Source organism: Lithobates pipiens, unplaced genomic scaffold (genome assembly GCF_037356315.1).
Source record: "Lithobates pipiens isolate NorthernLeopardFrog02 unplaced genomic scaffold, aLitPip1_a1.2 Scaffold_35, whole genome shotgun sequence".
Taxonomy (NCBI): domain Eukaryota; kingdom Metazoa; phylum Chordata; class Amphibia; order Anura; family Ranidae; genus Lithobates; species Lithobates pipiens.
The window spans coordinates 20,642,436-20,660,327 of NW_027507811.1; the positions used below are offsets into that span (position 1 = coordinate 20,642,436).

At 43.5% G+C, this 17,892-nt stretch overlaps 1 protein-coding gene across 2 annotated transcripts in view; it reads right to left on the reverse strand.

The window, feature by feature from the left end:
- LOC143956186 (uncharacterized) overlaps positions 1-17,892 on the reverse strand; it is a 100,642-nt gene that overhangs the window by 17,689 nt on the left and 65,061 nt on the right. The window contains exons 1-5 of one of the 2 annotated variants that reach the window (XM_077466342.1): positions 15,809-16,270; positions 15,595-15,692; positions 15,330-15,479; positions 15,064-15,202; positions 8,724-9,863 (exon numbers count right to left, since the gene is read on the reverse strand). The exons of the other annotated variant lie outside the window; for it this stretch is intronic. Of the exons in view, the coding sequence (XP_077322468.1) occupies positions 8,724-9,863; positions 15,064-15,202; positions 15,330-15,479; positions 15,595-15,692; positions 15,809-15,893 (1,612 nt within the window). The 5' untranslated portion in view covers positions 15,894-16,270. Of the gene's footprint in view, positions 1-8,723; positions 9,864-15,063; positions 15,203-15,329; positions 15,480-15,594; positions 15,693-15,808; positions 16,271-17,892 lie in introns of those variants that run through there. 2 annotated transcript variants of the gene reach the window in all.

Consider the following 17,892-nt stretch of genomic DNA (forward strand, 5'->3'; position numbering starts at 1 on the left):
AACCATTCAAAAGACTCATTATGCCTCACAGATTATACGTTGGGGTGTTTGCTTTCCAAAATTGGGTAATTTTAGGGGAAATTCCATTGTCCTGTTACTCCAGGGCCTTCAAAAGTGTAATAGGTGGTTGAGAAATGAGATGCGTAATTTTTGCTCGTAGAACGTCTGAAGGTTCTACATCAATGTTGGGCCTCTGTATGTGGCCAGGCTGTGTAAAAGTCTCACACATGTGGTATCGCCGTACTCAGGAGGAGGAGCAGAATGTATTTTGGGGTGTAATTTGTTGTATGGATATGCTGTGTGTGAGAAATAACCTGATAATATTACAATTTTGTAAAAAAAATAATAAAAAAAAAAATCTTCATTTTGCAAAGAATTGTGGGAAAAAAAATGACATCTTAAAAAACTCACCATGCTACTTACTTAATACCTTGGAATGTCTACTTTGTAAAAAGGGGTCATTTGGGGGGTATTTGTACTTTCCTGACTTGTTAGAAGGCCTGATCAGATGTGATCAATTTTCAGCGATTGGCACCATAGTTTTCTAGACTCTATAACTTTCACAAAGACCAAATAATATATACTAATGTGGGTTATTTTTACCAAAGATAGGTAGCAGTATACATTTTGGCCAAAATTTATGAAGAAAAATTACTAATTAGCAAACATTTATGACAGAAACAAAGAAAAAGGCATTTTTTTCAAAAAATTTACGTTTTATTTTATTTATAGCACAAAAAATAAAAAACCCACTAGTGATTAAATTCCACTAAAATAAAGCTCTATTTGTGTGGAAAAAAAGGACGCAAGTTTCATATGGGTACAGTGTTGGATGACTGAGTAATTGTCATTCAAACTGTGAGAGCGCTGAAAGCTGAAAATTGGTCTGGTCAGGAAGGGGGTGTAAGTGCACTGTATTGAGGTGGTTAAAGAGGAAGTAAACCCTTCCAAACAACTTGGACCTATAGGTAAGCCTAGATTAAGGCTTACCTGTAGGTCCAAGCAATATCTCCTAAACCTATATGGTTTAGGAGATATTTGCCCGAAAATGGGCACCGCTGTCTACGGCGCATGCGCCGTAGACAGCGGCGCGCAGGCGCACTAAATGCGGCAAATCCAAGAATGGATTTGCCAAATTTGTCGACTCCCGTGCGCATGCGCGGGAGTGACGTCATCGCGGCTTCGCCGTATGACAGCAACGGAGCTGCGAGGCGCGACTCCCGTGCGCATGCGCGGGAGTGACGTCATCGCAGTTGCGCCGCTGTCATTGGTCGGAGCTGCGAGACGCCACCAGCAAGATGGACGCGGCGGACTACAGGGATCAGCGGCGACTTCGCTGGCTCCTGTGTCAGGTAAGTGACACATAACGAGCTACTATGCGATGCATAGTAGTCCATTATGCTTTACCTTTGCAGGGAAAAAAAGAGGAAGTAAACCCATCAGGGTTTACTTCCTCTTTAAAGACAAATAAAACTGTACATGTCTTTAAATATTTGGAATATAATTATATCATGCTGCAGGTAGACATAACACAACTCCAAATGCTAGGCCACAATAATAAATGGTTCTGTTTTGTATATGTCAAAACAATTCAATTACCAAAAAGGTATAATAAACAAACTAATATGTTACCAAAGCTTTAAGAAGTCTGTCATCTTGAGAAGCTACAGCTAGGCGATGATGATGAGTCCCAAAGGGACTCCTTCTAATCTCCCTAAATTTCTTCAGCTCTTCCTTCCCATCAGACTCTAGATCTGTGGTCTGTAGCTACTTTTATCTCACCCTAAAATGGGTGTGTATGTCTGTCATTACTGTCAAATGACAAGGATGTTTATATGTTTCTATGGCAACCATAGATGGGTGGCCATTTTAGATTCTTACCATTTTCCCCTCTAGGGGGCAGTGTTGCAGAAATTACCTTAAATGTGATTGACATGACCTTCTGACCTTGGCTTAGTAAAACACCATTGATTGTGTAATGGTTGACAATCAAGTGTCACTATCCCCAGCCATCCTGGAGCTTCTTAAAATATATGACTATGAGGGGGCGTGGCTAGCGCGCAGCGGAATGGACGTCTGATCTAAGAGCTCCGCTCTAGCGAAGGGACATTCCACTTACCGAGGCGGCGATTCTCGACCACACTTATACAGGACTGGGGCTGAGATCACCCCCAACACCGGAGGATGACCCGTAAGCGTGCCAACACCGCACAACCGAAGAAACTGAGAGATTTCTTCACGACTGTGGGCCGCGTGAACCAAGATGGCGCCGGCGCCATCTCCTCACTGTCTGCTGACGGCTCGCCACCTGCAACGCCGAGCCCGAGATCCGACGGAGGACCACAGCGGCACTCCCCGGCTGCTTCGACTCCTCTCTCATGCAGCCCTGCTAAATCCAGACCTCGCCTGATGAATGAACCTTTAGGAGATAAGGTTAGTGTAAGCCATAGCTCTCTGGATGATACAAGGGAGCTTGCTGACACCATTAACTCCTTCCCCACTGCAAGCCAGCCTATCACAGATACAACACTCAAAGACATGTTGATCTCTCTGCGAGGCTCACTACACTCTGACCTCATGGAATGCATGAGGAATTTTAAATCCGAAGTAACTGAATTGGGGACCAGAGTGGATCATGTCGAGAAAAAAATGGGGGAATACGCAAATTCATATAATACGCTGGTTGACTCTCATAACGACCAGGCAGACGAAGTAGCCTGGCTTAAAAATAAACTCGCGGACCTTGAAGACCGGTCGCGCAGAAATAATGTTAAGTTGCGAGGGGTGCCGGAATCTGTCTTGCCGAATCACTTACAGCAGTATGCCAAAGACCTTATGATGGCGCTTCTCCCCTCAGTCCCGGCTGCCGAACTGGTCATTGACAGGATTCATCGCCTGCCCAAGCCGTCTCACCTCTCGGACAACATCCCTCGAGATGTCCTGATGAGGGTCCACTTCTATCATATAAAAGATCAACTCATGACGGCCTATCGAAAGAATCCCAATCCCCCGGAGCAATACTCCACTTTGCAACTATTTGCGGATCTCTCGCAACATACTATGCAGCAACGCAAGTCCCTCCTCTCGATCACCAAGGCTCTCCGGAACCATAGCATTGTATACAGATGGGGGTACCCAACCAAAATTATTGCCACGCGAGAAGGCAAAACCTCAGTGATTTCTACCTTGGATGAAGGTCTGGATCTGCTTCGGTCCTGGGATATCCTGCCAGCCCAAATTTCCGACACCAATACAGCTCCACCAGGGGTGAACACTAGCGACGACTGGCAGGTAGTATCTCGCAAAAGGCACACCAAGAAACCTGCTGTTTAGCTGCCTCGGTTAATTTGTCTCACTGTTTCAAACTGACCGACGAGATCCCTTGCGCTCTGGAGCTCATGGCCCTTGTTTTACCCCCCGCTTATGCGTTTAAGCAGTATACCTGCCTACAGATTCCGGATGGAATCCACCTTTTTAGCTCTCTACCAGTTTACTTTTTTGTTCCTATTTGACTTTTGCTGCTCTTCTACTCACTTCTTTTGTTTTCTTTACCACCTTTTGGAGATGGACACGGAGGAACGCACAAGGAGACGATCTATCCGAAAATCATACCGCCAGCTCAGCTTCTACGGCCCTTTTGGAGCAGACCCGGACTTAACAAGGTACTTCTTTGGCATCTTTCCCCTACCTGAAACATGTCTATCAAGGTAACCTCTTTTAATGTGCGGGGCTTGAATCACCCTGCCAAACGCGCTTCGCTATGGAAAGAGGCTCTCAGGTTGGGGTATGATATCTTGTGTGTACAAGAAACGCACTGGTCCTCTTTGAGTGAACCCATTTTCAAACACAACAAATTTCCGCATGTCTTTAGAGCCTCTGCTTCTGCCAAAAGGAAAGGAGTTCTTATCGCTATCAAAGACACTGTTTCTTTCTCTCTTCAGCAGTCTTTTACAGATCCTGACAGTCAATACCTAGTCCTACTTGGCAGCTTTAATGATAAGCCCTACACTATAGTTAACGTTTACGCACCCAACACCCATCAAATACGCTTCTTGAGGAAACTTCTCCGTAAGGTGGACCTGCTAAAAAAGGGCGACTTGATTGTATGCAGAGATTTCAATGTCATTCCTGACCAAGTAATGGACACAACCTCTAAAACGCAGCGCCCAAGAATTACTTTACAACCTTTGCTCCACACTGAGGGACTGTATGATGTATGGCGCTGCCAACATTCCACCGAAAGAGATTATTCTTTCCATTCTCTTAGGCACAATTCGTACTCACGTATAGATCTGATTTTAACTGATAAGTTACTTCTTCAACGAATTGCAAACTCGTCCATACATGAAATTACATGGTCGGACCACGCTCCCGTGTCCATCACGGTGGACGGGGGGCGTCCTCTGACTCCTGCTAACGTATGGCGAGCTAATTCCTGTCTCTTTCAACAACCGCAGCAGGTCTCTCTTCTAACTAAACATCTACAAGAATTTTTCTCTTTTAACACTGCCTCTGTTACTAGCCCGTTTACCTTGTGGTGTGCCCATAAGGCTTTTATTAGAGGTATCCTTATCCAAATGAGTGCAAGGGCAAAGAGGCAGAGGACACAAAAGCTAGACTCCTTGCTTTCGGAGATAAAACAATTAGAAGCCCAGAATAAAACCGCAACCGCTACGAACTATGATGTCCTGCACAAATTGAATACATTACGTTCGGATCTCAGGCTCCTATTGCTAGAGCAATACGACAAACACGTCCACTCGCTGAAATTATCCCATTACTCATCTGGTAACCGGGCTGGCAAATTACTGGCTCAGAGGTTAAAAGATCGTAAAGCTAAAGCCAAAATCCCCTTTTTATTTCGTAAATCAGATAATGGTAAATTATATGACCCTAGCGACATTGCAAATTCCTTTGCTGATTATTACGCCTCTTTGTACAATTTAAGGGATGATCTTTCCACTCCGCAACCTACTGATCAAGACATCCAAAAAATTTTTACTGACCTTACCCTTCCTTCCCTGACAACTGATCAATTAGAGATCCTAAATTCGCCCTTCACGGAACCTGAGATCCGACGAGTTATCAAAGCTCTCCCAAACGGCAAATCCCCGGGACCTGATGGCCTACCGAATAGCTACTATAAGTCCTTCTCCCAAATTCTCTCCCCAGCTCTGGGGGAGGTTTACTCTGCTGCAGTGTCCTCTGCCTCGTTCCCTCCTGAAATGCTTAAAGCATTTATAATCACCATCCCAAAACCTGGGAAAGACCCCACTACTCCAGCTAATTTCAGGCCTATTTCCCTTTTAAACACTGATGTGAAATTATTTGCTAAAATTTTGTCCCATAGACTTCTTCCGATCCTGCCATCTTTGATTAAGCCGGAACAAACCGGGTTTACGAGGGGAAGGCAGGCGTCGGGTGCTACCAGAAGGGTCGTTAATATCTTACACTACGCACGCTCCTGTCGGATGCCTTCTCTGCTATTGTCCCTGGACGCGGAGAAGGCATTCGACAGGATACATTGGGGATATATGTCCCAGACTCTTAGCAGATTTGGGTTCTCGGGCCCTATCCTGTCGGCAATCCTGGCTTTGTACTCCTCCCCCTGTGCCCAGGTCTATACTTCCAACATACTCTCTACTCCTTTCCCTATCTCTAACGGAACTAGGCAAGGCTGCCCTTTGTCTCCCTCCATTTTCAACCTTCTCATAGAACCTCTTGCTGAAAATTAGAACACACCCTGACATCCATGGTTTTAAGTTTCTTGACAAATCCCACACCATTAGTCTTTTCGCGGATGATATTATCCTTTTCCTGTCCTCCCCACATACTTCCCTCCTATACGCACACTCTATCCTTCAGGACTTTAGCCGTATATCCTATTACAAAGTAAACTTCTCAAAATCCCTTATACTAGGCCTTAACTTACCTCCTCAACTCCAAACCAGTCTCCAGAACAGCTTCCCCTATGCATGGACAGAGTCAAGTATTTCTTATCTTGGCTTAAAGCTAACGCCGGACCCACTTAATTTAGCAGATGCCAACTATACCCCCTAATAGCCAAAATTGAAAATGACGCAAAGAGATTGGCCAAGACAGAACTCACATGGTCTGGTAGACTGGCATCTTTTAAAATGCTCCTGCTCCCTCAGATTCTGTATGTGTTCCGTACACTACCCATTCCTCTTAAAAATACACATCTCAAAGCGCTAAACAGTATTCTTAGAAAATACATCTGTGGGGGCAGGAGACCTAGGTGCTCTAGACCCCTTCTAATTAAGCACAGATCGGTGGGTGGAATGGGCTTGATTGACCTTAAAGACTATTGTAGGGCAGCCATGCTCACAGCGCTTAAACACTGGATCTCCCCTTCGCCTGACATACTCTGGTGCGACATAGAGAGGGCCCTTAGCCCAACTACTGATCTGCGTATGCTCCTACTGCTGGATACTTGGAGACCTTTCTCCCTGTGTCAGCTTGCTCCTACCCTTCAGGCTTCATTACTTGCTTGGCGAGATCTACATAGATTTCATAATACATCTTCTGAAGTCACAGTACTCCCTGTCCCTATTGAGCTATTGTCCCACATGATCCCCGATACAGATTACTCGACTTGGAAAGCAAAAGGCATTTCTAACATCGAGGACCTGTATCGGGATAATTCCCTTAAGTCATTTGTATCACTTAGAGAAGAATTCAATCTGCTCCCAACAGACCTCTACCGGTTTCTGCAAACTTCACACCTCCTCAAAACACTAGGGTACCCTCACATTTCCATACCGACCAATCTGTGGCAATTCTACACGAAAATTCCCTCCTCTACCAAAGGTATTTCCCTTTTTTATTCCACTTTCCAAAATAAACTCCTGTTCACCAACTCACGGCCCTTCACTAAATGGTCATCGGACTTCAATAAAAACTTTGCTCCATGTGAGTGGCAGAAAGCATTTCAAACGATTTACACAGCATCTAAACGCGTGAATCATTGGGAGCTTGCCCAAAAAATAGCCTTGAGGTGGTACCCGACGCCGTACCTCTTGGCAAAATTCTCACCAGCCAATTCCCCCTTATGCTGGAGGGGCTGTGGGGAAATAGGCAATATTTCACACATGTTCTGGTTCTGCAGGCACCTCTCCAGTTTCTGGGGCAGCGTATTTCGATGTATTTCCAGTGTTACAGGGATTCTGACCCCACTGAATCCTGCGTTGGCAGTTTTGAATTTGGGTATCGAACACTTCCCCCCTTGCTGCCGCTCTGTCGTCACGCACATTCTACTAGCGGCTAGATTATCGATTACCAGAAATTGGAAATTCAATAAAACCCCCAACCTGTCAGAGGTGCTTAGCATTACCAAACAAAACTATGTTTACGAATCATTACTGGCTGGTAGGAGGGGGAACAGAGCAGGTTTTGACGACCAATGGAAGGTCTGGGTTGACTGGTCTAAATCAGCTCACTGAGTAAATAGATGTCTTTACTTGTTAATGGTTACGATTATAAGTATGTTATTTCAACTGTTTGCTGTGTTCTAGGGCAATAGTCAGCTTCTCTCCTCTCGGTGTCCATCCACCAGATTACTGTTTCCGTTCTTCTCACTACTTCTCTTTTCTTCCCTTTCTCCTATCCTCCGCCTACTCTTTAGGCTTTCAACTTATATGAGTAAGACCAATATCTTTCTTTACATTGTATTATTGTCCATACGCATTTATGCCTAATACTAAGGTGACATTAGTCACAATGTTTGGAAGCTCACTAATTTCTTTTTGTGATCCTGGTATTTGTTGTACTCATTTCTGTATGTAAAATTTCTTCAATAAAAACTAATTAAAAAAAAAAAAATATATATGACTATGAGAAAATGTACCCACACAATTAGTTGTGTTGGTAAATGCCATTAAAGTGAAGTTATACTTTGAATTACAACCTCACAAGTCCAGCTTCCAATACTTTCATGCCAATACAATCTTAGAACCTGAAGTCTTTATTCAAACGATAAACATAACAGTTTCATGAACAAACTCTTCATAGGAACCCACACTCGCAGTACCGGTATATGTGGACAGGTTTATAAATGAACTAATACAATTATGCGCCACTTTGTGTTGGTCCATCACATAAAATCCCAATAAACGACATTTACGTTTTTGGTTGTAACATGACAAAATGTGGAACATGTCAAGGGGTGTGAATACTTTTTCCAGGCACTGTAACTCTAAATTGATGAGCTGTAAAAGCTTTTTAAAACGTCACCCGTGTTGGTTTTTTGGACACCATAGTTTTTGGCGATATTGCCGGCGCACGCAATTTTAAGACATGAAAGGTTTGGTATCGATTTACTGAGTGCAACCTCATCTTTTATATGTTAACCAAAAAAAAAAAAAACGGGAATTATAGGGCGTGGTTTTGCACTAAAATAAATTTTATTATAATTGTTTTTTCTGGAAAATTTGCGTTTAATAAACAGTTGCGCAAATATCATATGACACCAAAATTTGCAATTGTCACCTTTTTATTTATTCTACAGGGCCTCTGCTTTCAGAAAATATATAATTTTCTGGGGGGGTTTCAAGTCATTTTATTGACGAAAATTACGATTTTTACATGTGTGCGAAAAAACGAAAAAAAAATTGCTCTGCAACGGATCTGGATAAAATATAAAATAGAATAAAATATTTTTGCCCCGCCCCCAACACATCAGTCTGAACATGAAAACAGTTATGAGCCCGTGTGAATTATTTGGTGAGCAACAAGTGAAGTCTTGTAACCAAAACTTTTCCCGCACTCTGAACATGAATAAGGACGCTCACCCGTGTGACTCCTTTGGTGTCTAACAAGGTCTCCTTTCAGTGCAAAAGATTTCTCACACTCTGAACACGAATAAGGACGCTCACCTGTGTGAACTCTCTGGTGTTTAACAAGGTCTCCTTTCATTGCAAAAGATTTCCCGCACTCTGAACACGAATAAGGACGATCACCCGTGTGACTCCTTTGGTGTCTAACAAGGTCTCCTTTCAGTGTAAAAGATTTCTCGCACTCTGAACACGAATAAGGACATGCACCTGTGTGAATTCTCTGGTGTTTAACAAGGTCTCCTTTCTGTGTGTAAGATTTCCTGCACTCTGAACACGAATAGGGACGCTCACCCGTGTGAGTTCGCTGGTGTCTAAAAAATGCTGCTTTCTCAGTAAAACACTTCCCGCACTCTGCACAGGAATAAAGACTATCGCCTGTGTGACTTTTCTGATGTGCAAGAAAGTGTCCTTTCTGAATAAAACATTTCCCGCACTCTGAGCATGAATAAGGACGTTCACCTGTGTGAGTTTTCTTGTGTCCAACAAGTTGACATTTATGCGTAAAACATTTCCCACACTCTGAACAGGAAAAGGGACGTTCACCGGTGTGTATTTTCTGATGTTGCTGAAGGCCTTTTTTCTCAGTGAAACATTTCCCGCACTCTGAACATGAATGTGGACGTTCACCTGTGTGAATTTTCTGGTGTTTCAGAAGGTCTCCTTTCTGAATGAAACCTTTCCCGCACTCGGAGCATGAATAGAGATGGCAATTCTCGTGTAGACAAAGTTCCCTGTTTTCATTGAAGGATTTCCCACACAATGAAGATGAATGCTCTCCTTCATTACTAAACAAAGATTCCATGGGATTAGATGGATCTGCTGATCTCTCCATACTCTGAGATCTTAGATTTATATCTGGAGTAACAGTTTGTGGTCCATCAGAAGATTCCTCAGGATTAGAGGGATCCATTGATCCCCCCAATTGGGAAGGTCTGGGGTGTATATTTGGAGTAACGGGATTTCCTCCTGGAGAACATTTCATGATGTCATCATCTTCTGCACTATGATCTGTAGAGAGAGGAAATCAAATATCCATCAGAGGTCTTCCACACATCGCCCCCAAGTGGTGGAAAACAATATTAAAATGTTTCACATTTTCTTGATGTTTTGAATTCAAAGTCCTATTTGTTGGTTTGAGATGCAGAGACATCCCCTACATCAGTGGTCCTCAACCTCTGTCCTCAAATACCCCCAACAGGCCTTGTTTTGGGGATTTCTCTAAGACAAAATAGCTGCCAAATTACCAAACCATTGACTTTTACTTGTGCAAGATAAAGGAAAACCTGCAAACATGGCCTGTTGGGGGTACTTGAGGACTGAGGCTGAGAACCACAGCCCTACAAAACCCTCCAACTCCCAACAAGCCTCAGTTTATAGCAAACACTAAGGAACAGCGAGAGGAACCCGCGTGCCGTACTGTACTCCAAGAAAAGGGGCTTGGAAAGTCAAAGGCCCTATTTTCCTAATCGCACTGATGTCAGGAAAGCCGGTTGCATACATGTAGGTGCATATGCCTATGAACGGATACCCATGGCTGTGTTACAGGTGCGCATGCACAAGCGGGTGCACATTGGCACCAGGCGAACTATTTAACTGCTTCAGGTCCACCCTGTAGAACCAGATTATGTGTGTGTGTATATATATATATATATATATATATATATATATATATATATATATATATATATATATACACAGATACACACTATATTGCCAAAAGTATTGGACAGCCCTTCAAATCATTGGGTTCAGGTGTTCCAATCACCTTCATGGCCACAGGTGTATAAAATCACGCACCTAGACATGCAGACCGTTTCTACAAACATTTGTGAAAGAATGGGTCGCTTTTAGGAGCTAAGTGAATTCAAGCGTGGTACCGTGATAGGTTGCCACCTATGTCCATCCGTGAAATTTCCTGGTTACTAAATATTCCACAGTCAACTGTTATAACAAAGTGGAAGCAACTGGGAACAACAGCAACTCTGCCACGAAGTGGTAGGCCACGTAAAATGACAGAGCGGGGTCAGCGCATTGCTGAAAATCACAGTGTGCAGAAATCGCCAACTGTCTGCCCAGTCAGTAGCTACAGACCTCCAATCTTTGTGTGGCCTTCAGATCAGCACAATATCCATGTGTAGAGAGCTCCATGGAATGTTTTTTTTTTAGAGAAATTAGATGCTTATTTTATAATCATTTATGCATGCTTGCAAAAGATTTCTCAGAAGTAGAATAGTTTCAATTTACACAGAGTTGTTTCGAGTCCTTGAAATGCATATAAATCACATAAGATAGTTCATTTTTAGTTCACTAATGAGAAAATAAACTTTTGACAGCAGTTGAACTACAGCCTGATAAGATAGAATATCTTATACAGGTGGTTTAGAAATAATTATGTGGAATATGGGAAAGTTATGTACAGCACATTAAGTTTGACAGGGTCAAACAAAGGTCTACTTGTGCCCTCATTAAAACTGTTAAAATACATTGAATAAGAAAACACTGATGTATATGTATGTATATATTAATAATTAGACAATATTGAATAAAGTAGTTGGCTTCTGTGTGTGTAAGTATATCTATAATCTATCTCCATATATAAATAATATATACACACATACATACAATACACTGCCTTTTTGTAGAACCAATATATGAATACATACATATAGGATTATACAGACATATAAGCCATAAGGTGGGGTTATTGAAAGTTCATTCTCCCAAAGTCGTAAATCTGTTATCTTTGAGTTGGTGAAGTCTTATCAGGACAAGGAGGGATTGATTTAACATGACTCGGTGCCATATTTTCTCTATACAAGTATTTTAATGGGTAAAGCCATGGACAAATACATTTATAAATCATTTTAATAAACATGTAGGAATTCTGGGAATGAATACGTTTGTCTGGTTGTATGACAAGTGTACAAGTGTCAGATTTATGGTTAGTTACATTGACGTAGATCTTAGCAACCAATCATATCTAGGAGAGATGGCCAAGATAAGGCTTGTAAAAAGGGTATATAAATGCAAGGTTTACAATTGTTAGACAGACAAGTCAGATAGGAGCCCATAAGGCTGAACTCTATGTATGCTGCCCTATTGCACGGGTCATAGAGAGCAGAACCAATGGGTAAATATCTGTCCTTTTGTTGTAACTTGTCTCCTCGTACGAGTCAAATAAAGAAAACTTCTTAAATTGATCCAGAGTGTGGTCTCAGGTGAATTTGCCTCACAGTTTCCATGGCCAACCAGCTGCATCCAAGCCTTGCATAACCAAGCACAATGCAAAGCATGCCGCCACTGGACTATAGAGCAGTGGAGATGTGTTCTGTGGAGTGACAAATCACACTCCCCTGTCTGGCAATCCGATGGACATGTCTGGGTTTGACAGTTGTCAGGAGAATGTCACTTGCCGGACTGCATTGTGCAAAGTGTAAAGGGGGATTGTGGTGTGGGGTTGTTTTTCAGGGGTTGGCCCCTGTCAGAGAGAGAATCACCAGACTTCAACGTCGGCACTTCCCCGTGCGCCTGCGGGGAAGAGCGGCACAACAACGCATGCATATGCGTGATACAATACACCGTCGTACGCGCATGTGCACACCTGTGCACACGGCTATGGGCCTTACCTGATTGGCCCGACAGGCCTATAAAAGGCATCAATGTGCTCTGTGTCTTTGCTGGTTTGTCTCCTCAGCTCACCTGTGTTCCTCTGTTTCCTGGTCCTGTTTACCACTTCCTGTTGTGATCCGGATTGCCTGAAGACTACTCCAATAGCAATATCATTCTCTCCTGACCTGACCCCTGGCTTGTTTAACGGACGTCCTGCTCTTAGCCTTGCTGGCTCGCGGACTAATACCTGTGTTTGACCCTCGGCCTGCCTCCTGAATATCCTCTGTCTTCTGCACTTAGCCTTGCTGGTTCCCGGACTGATACCTGTGTTTGACCCTCGGCCTGCCTCTGGAAAATCCTCTGTCTTCTGCACTTAGCCTTGCTGGCTCCCGGACTGATACCTGTGTTTGACCCTAGGCCTGCTTCTGGAATATCCTCTGTCTTTTGCACTTAGCCTTGCTGGCTCCCAGACTGAAACCTGTGTTTGACCCTTGGCCTGCCTCTGGAATATCCTCTGTCTTCTGCACTTAGCCTTGCTGGCTCATGGACTGATACCTGTGTTTGACCCTCGGCCCTCATTCCAGGTGTTAGTACCCCTGCTGGGCATTCCCTTCTAACACGTTCCAAGACCATCTGCACGGGCATCTCTTCCTTCAGAAGACCTTCTGCATACAAGTCACCTGCTGGCAACCCATGCCTCTCTGTGCCCTGTACCCACTGTTCCATCCTCAGGGGTACTGTGCACCCAGCTGCAAGGGAAGCCGCTCTCAGCACTTCGGCTCTGGTGAGTACCTGACAGCCCCTTCATTCCAGTGAAGGGAACAGCATACCAAGACATTTTGGATGTTATGGATTTCATGCTCCCAGCTTTGTGGGAACAGTTTGGGGATGGTCCCTTCTTGTTCCAACATGACTGCGCAACAGTGCACAAAGCAAGGTCCATAAAGACATAGATGAGCCCATTTTGGATGGAGGAACTTGACTGGCCTGCGTCCTGACCTCAACCTGATAGAACACCTTTGGGATGAATTAGAGCATTGTGAGCCAAGCCTTCTTATCCAACATCAGTGTCTGACCTCACAAATGCACTTCTGGAAGAATGGTCAAACATTCCCATAGACACACTCCTAGAACTTGTGGACGGCCTTCCCAGAAGAGTTGAAGCTGTTATAGCTGCAAAGGGTGGGCCAACTCAGTACTGAACCTTACAGACTAAGACTGGGATGCCATTAAAGTTCATGTGTGTGTAAAGGCAGGTGTCCCAATACTTTTGGCAATATAGTGTATATGTGCTCCAATTCATTCAGGTTTCTGAATGGGAGAATTATAGAGTTAGGACTGCAATACACTGGGGTGCCCTGACTTGGCTGCTTAATGATATATTTGCAAACGTGTGCAAACTAAACTCCTATTTTTAACATGAATAGTTTGGGTCAATTCAGTTTGTTGCAGGCTGGCTAGTAAGTGAGCTGGGAATTTTTCTTAGTTTTTTTTTAGATGCATCAAATTGCATGCGCTCCTTGCTGCAAAGGCCAATTATAAATTGGGGTGTTTGCCATTTGTTTTTAATGCTACAAGCTGGCTATATCATCTTCGTCTGGGTGGGGCCTGGGCAAAGTCCACCAAGCCTCAGCCGAGGAGTCAATCAATCCTGGAAGGTGCAGGAGGGAACCAAAGTGGCTATGGAGCAGCTAGAGCTTCATAGAAGAAACTTTAAGAACATCTTTACCCAAAGAGAGATGTAGGTTTCACTCAGTAGAAGACAACCATCACCTGAAGACATTTGCAAAAACTGAGGCTTGGTGGGAGAAGTTTTTTTTTTTCTCCCAGTGTCCTGTTACCTGAAGGTAGCTGCATATAACCCAGTTAAAACTAAGTCCCGTGTCCTGTTCTGTAGGATTAAGAAATGGACCTTCCTGCAACTCATTTATTGGAAACATGACAATGTGATGTTACAGGAACGGAGATGGACCTTTCATATGGTGTACAGTATCTCCTCCTCATTTGTTGGGAACATGACGTTATATTGAGGAATGGAGTTGGACCTTTCATATGGTGTACAGTATCTTCTCCTCATTTGTTGGGAACATGACGTTATATTGAGGAATGGAGATGATCCTTTCATATGGTGTACAGTATCTTCTCCTCATTTGTTGGGAACATGACGTTATATTGAGGAATGGAGATGGACCTTTCATATGGTGTACAGTATCTCCTCCTCATTTGTTGGGAACATGACGTTATATTGAGGAATGGAGATGGACCTTTCATATGGTGTACAGTATCTCCTCCTCATTTGTTGGGAACATGACGTTATATTGAGGAATGGAGATGGACCTTTTATATGGAGTACAGTATCTCCTCCTCATTTGTTGGGAACATGACATCATAGTGAGGAATGGAGATGGACCTTTCATATGGTGTACAGTATCTCCTCCTCATTTGTTGGGAACATGACGTTATATTGAGGAATGGAGATGGACCTTTCATATGGTGTACAGTATCTCCTCCTCATTTGTAGGGAACATGACATTATATACTATATGACAAAATAAAATTAAAATATGAATTCTCTCTGCATTTAATGTTCATTACTTACTTGTGTCCATATGTAGAGGAGATTCCTCCTGTTTACTTTTCATAATCCTCTCCCCCTCCTCCATAGACTGCTGATCTCCACTCACCAACCTCTCTTCTTCTTCTTTAGTCTCAACTTTGATGTCTTTCAGTTCTTCACCCTAAACCCCCAAAGATGATAAAATGTAACATCTGGAAATATTACTGCAAATAACAAGAGATTACATAGAAGAATATCCTATCATAGTTTAGAATCATTTTGAGTTCTAGTTGCTCAGTCCCACCTACCTGATGATGGTGGGGGATGGTGTGACTTTCCTGTGTGGAATATGGGGAATACAGAGGACCTCCCTCCTCCATAGACTGCTGATCTCCATTTATCAATGTCTCGTCCTCTTCTACTTTAACTTCAACTTTTGTGTCTTTTAATTCTTCACCCTAAACCCCAAAGTGAATAGCAAACATTTATGAAAAAGTGAAAGATTAGATTGAGGAATTTTTTTTATTTTTTTAGTTAGAATACCTTTTTACCAGGTTTCTTACTCCCACCTACCTGATGATGGTGGGGGATGGTGTGACTTTCCTGTGTGGAATCCCGGGAATACAGAGGACGGGAACATCTCTCTGGTGGGTTCCCCTTACTGGATCCATCTGTAGGAAACACACACACTGACTGAATACATTGTTTCTATGTGTTTATCAGATGATGGGGGATCTAGGTGGAGCCTCCGTACTGCTCTCTCCTTTACAATAAAGTCTCCTCTTACCCGGTGATGTGAGGGGCGGCTGATTCTCCATCATGACGTCCTTGTAGAGATCCTTGTGTCCTTCTAAATACTCCCACTCCTCCATGGAGAAATAGACAGTGACATCCTGACACCTTATAGGAACCTGACACACACAATGATACAGTCACCATCCAGACACATCCCTTGTCTGTTACTGGATAATGTCCCAGAATTGGGGAGCTAAAACCTGGTGCTGCCAAAAATCGTATAATTATTAATATCCGAGCTCTAACACCGGTTCCCCTTCTGGGATATGGGCTAATACACATAGTTTAATATTTAAAAAGGTAGGTGGGTGATTTATGAATAGAGATAAGAGTGATGTCATGTGACCTCCCAGAATCCTCCTCACCTCTCCGGTCAGGTCTGTGTTTTATTAATAGAGATAAAACTGATGTGACTGGCTCAGGAAGAAGACGGACATGACGGGGGGGGGGGGGGGGGGGGTTACCGGGTGTAAATATAAAATGACATCTTATTACCTCCTCTACTGCCAGTCCCAGTAATGTCTTCTCTCTACTTCCTCCCAAATCACCTCTAACCCGGAACTTCCTGTTCATATGTGACATCACTTCCTATTTTACTTCCTGTGTTCCGTCAGACTAGGTGACCTGTCAGATTTCGTAACAGAAGTGACATTCCGTCACAGCCATCTTGGTACACCCAGCACTCGCCCACTCTAAGCCTGCAGTTTGAAGTCGCCAAGTGGACATCTTTTTACACCCACCGAAATCTTGCATTTCTCACTTATTTTTACCACTAACCTGAGCTTAAATCATGAAATATAGAGTATTTAGAAATCCGGGACACTGTTTTGCCCGTGACAGAACGTCATTGCCCCCTCGTGGAGAATACAAAAACTACAGAATACAATGGGGGATCTTTTTCATACTCTTATAGCCACTTCTTGGTGCGTTCGTTAATTTCTTGTATACATTAAACCAAAGGAACGGTTGATGTATCCCTCTTTCCTTCCAAAAATAAACCCAAACTGTTTCTCTTCCATAGGGTGCATTATACTCCCCAAAAACGATTCTATTGGTGCCGCCAAATTGTCCCCTATGTGTTGGAAATACGGGCAGGGCTGCTGTGAGAAATCATAGGGTCATATACAGCTCACCTGACAGGGCCTCAATCCCCCAAAATTATCAAAATAAATTTTAACAAAAAATACACTAAAACCATTATTATTAGCGGACATAAACACAACATGACTTGCAAAATTCCTGCGCAGTCTAAAACCTTAAAGTTTATAAATAAAGCTGTGTGCGTGAATGAGGTCTTGGGGTCCATTCACCCCAAGACCTCATAGCTCAGATTTGACATGTGCGATTCCTTTCCTACGAATCAAAAATTCGTACATTCACAAGCATCCAAAATACAAATTGCTATGCTTCCCAATTTTATACAAAATTTTGTTGACGGATTTCGGATCCAAGTTCCGTTACAACGGAAACGTGACTGGTGTTTTGTTGACCAATCAGAGGTTTTCTTCTGCTGCTGACCCTTTTTAATATGGGAGTGGGAGACTGGTACTGGTAATGGACGGGAGATTCAGAATCGGACAAAATAAGAATGCTCGTTAATATCGTTTTATTATTCTCATAATAATTACAATCATTCGTTATGATGAAGATAAGAATCCAGGAAGTCAGCACAGCACAGGGATGGTGGGAGCCCCTCATAATGAGCACAGCAGGGGTACCAACCTTAAGAGGAAGTCAGCGCAGCACAGGGATGGTGGGAGCCCCTCATAATGAGCACAGCAGCGGTACAAACCCAAGAGGAAGTCAGCACTGCACAGGGATGGTGGGATCCCCTCATAATGAGCACAACAGGGGTACAGCCCCAGGAAGTCAGCGCAGCACAGGGAAGGTGGGAGCCCCTCATAATGAGCACAGCAGGGGTAAAGCCCCAAGAGGAAGTCAGCACAGCACAGGGATGGTGGGAGCCCCTCATAATGAGCACAGCAGAGGTACAGCCCCAAGAGGAATTCAGCGCAGCACAGGGATGGAGGGAGCCCCTCATAATGAGCACAGCAGGGGTAAAGCCCCAAGAGGAAG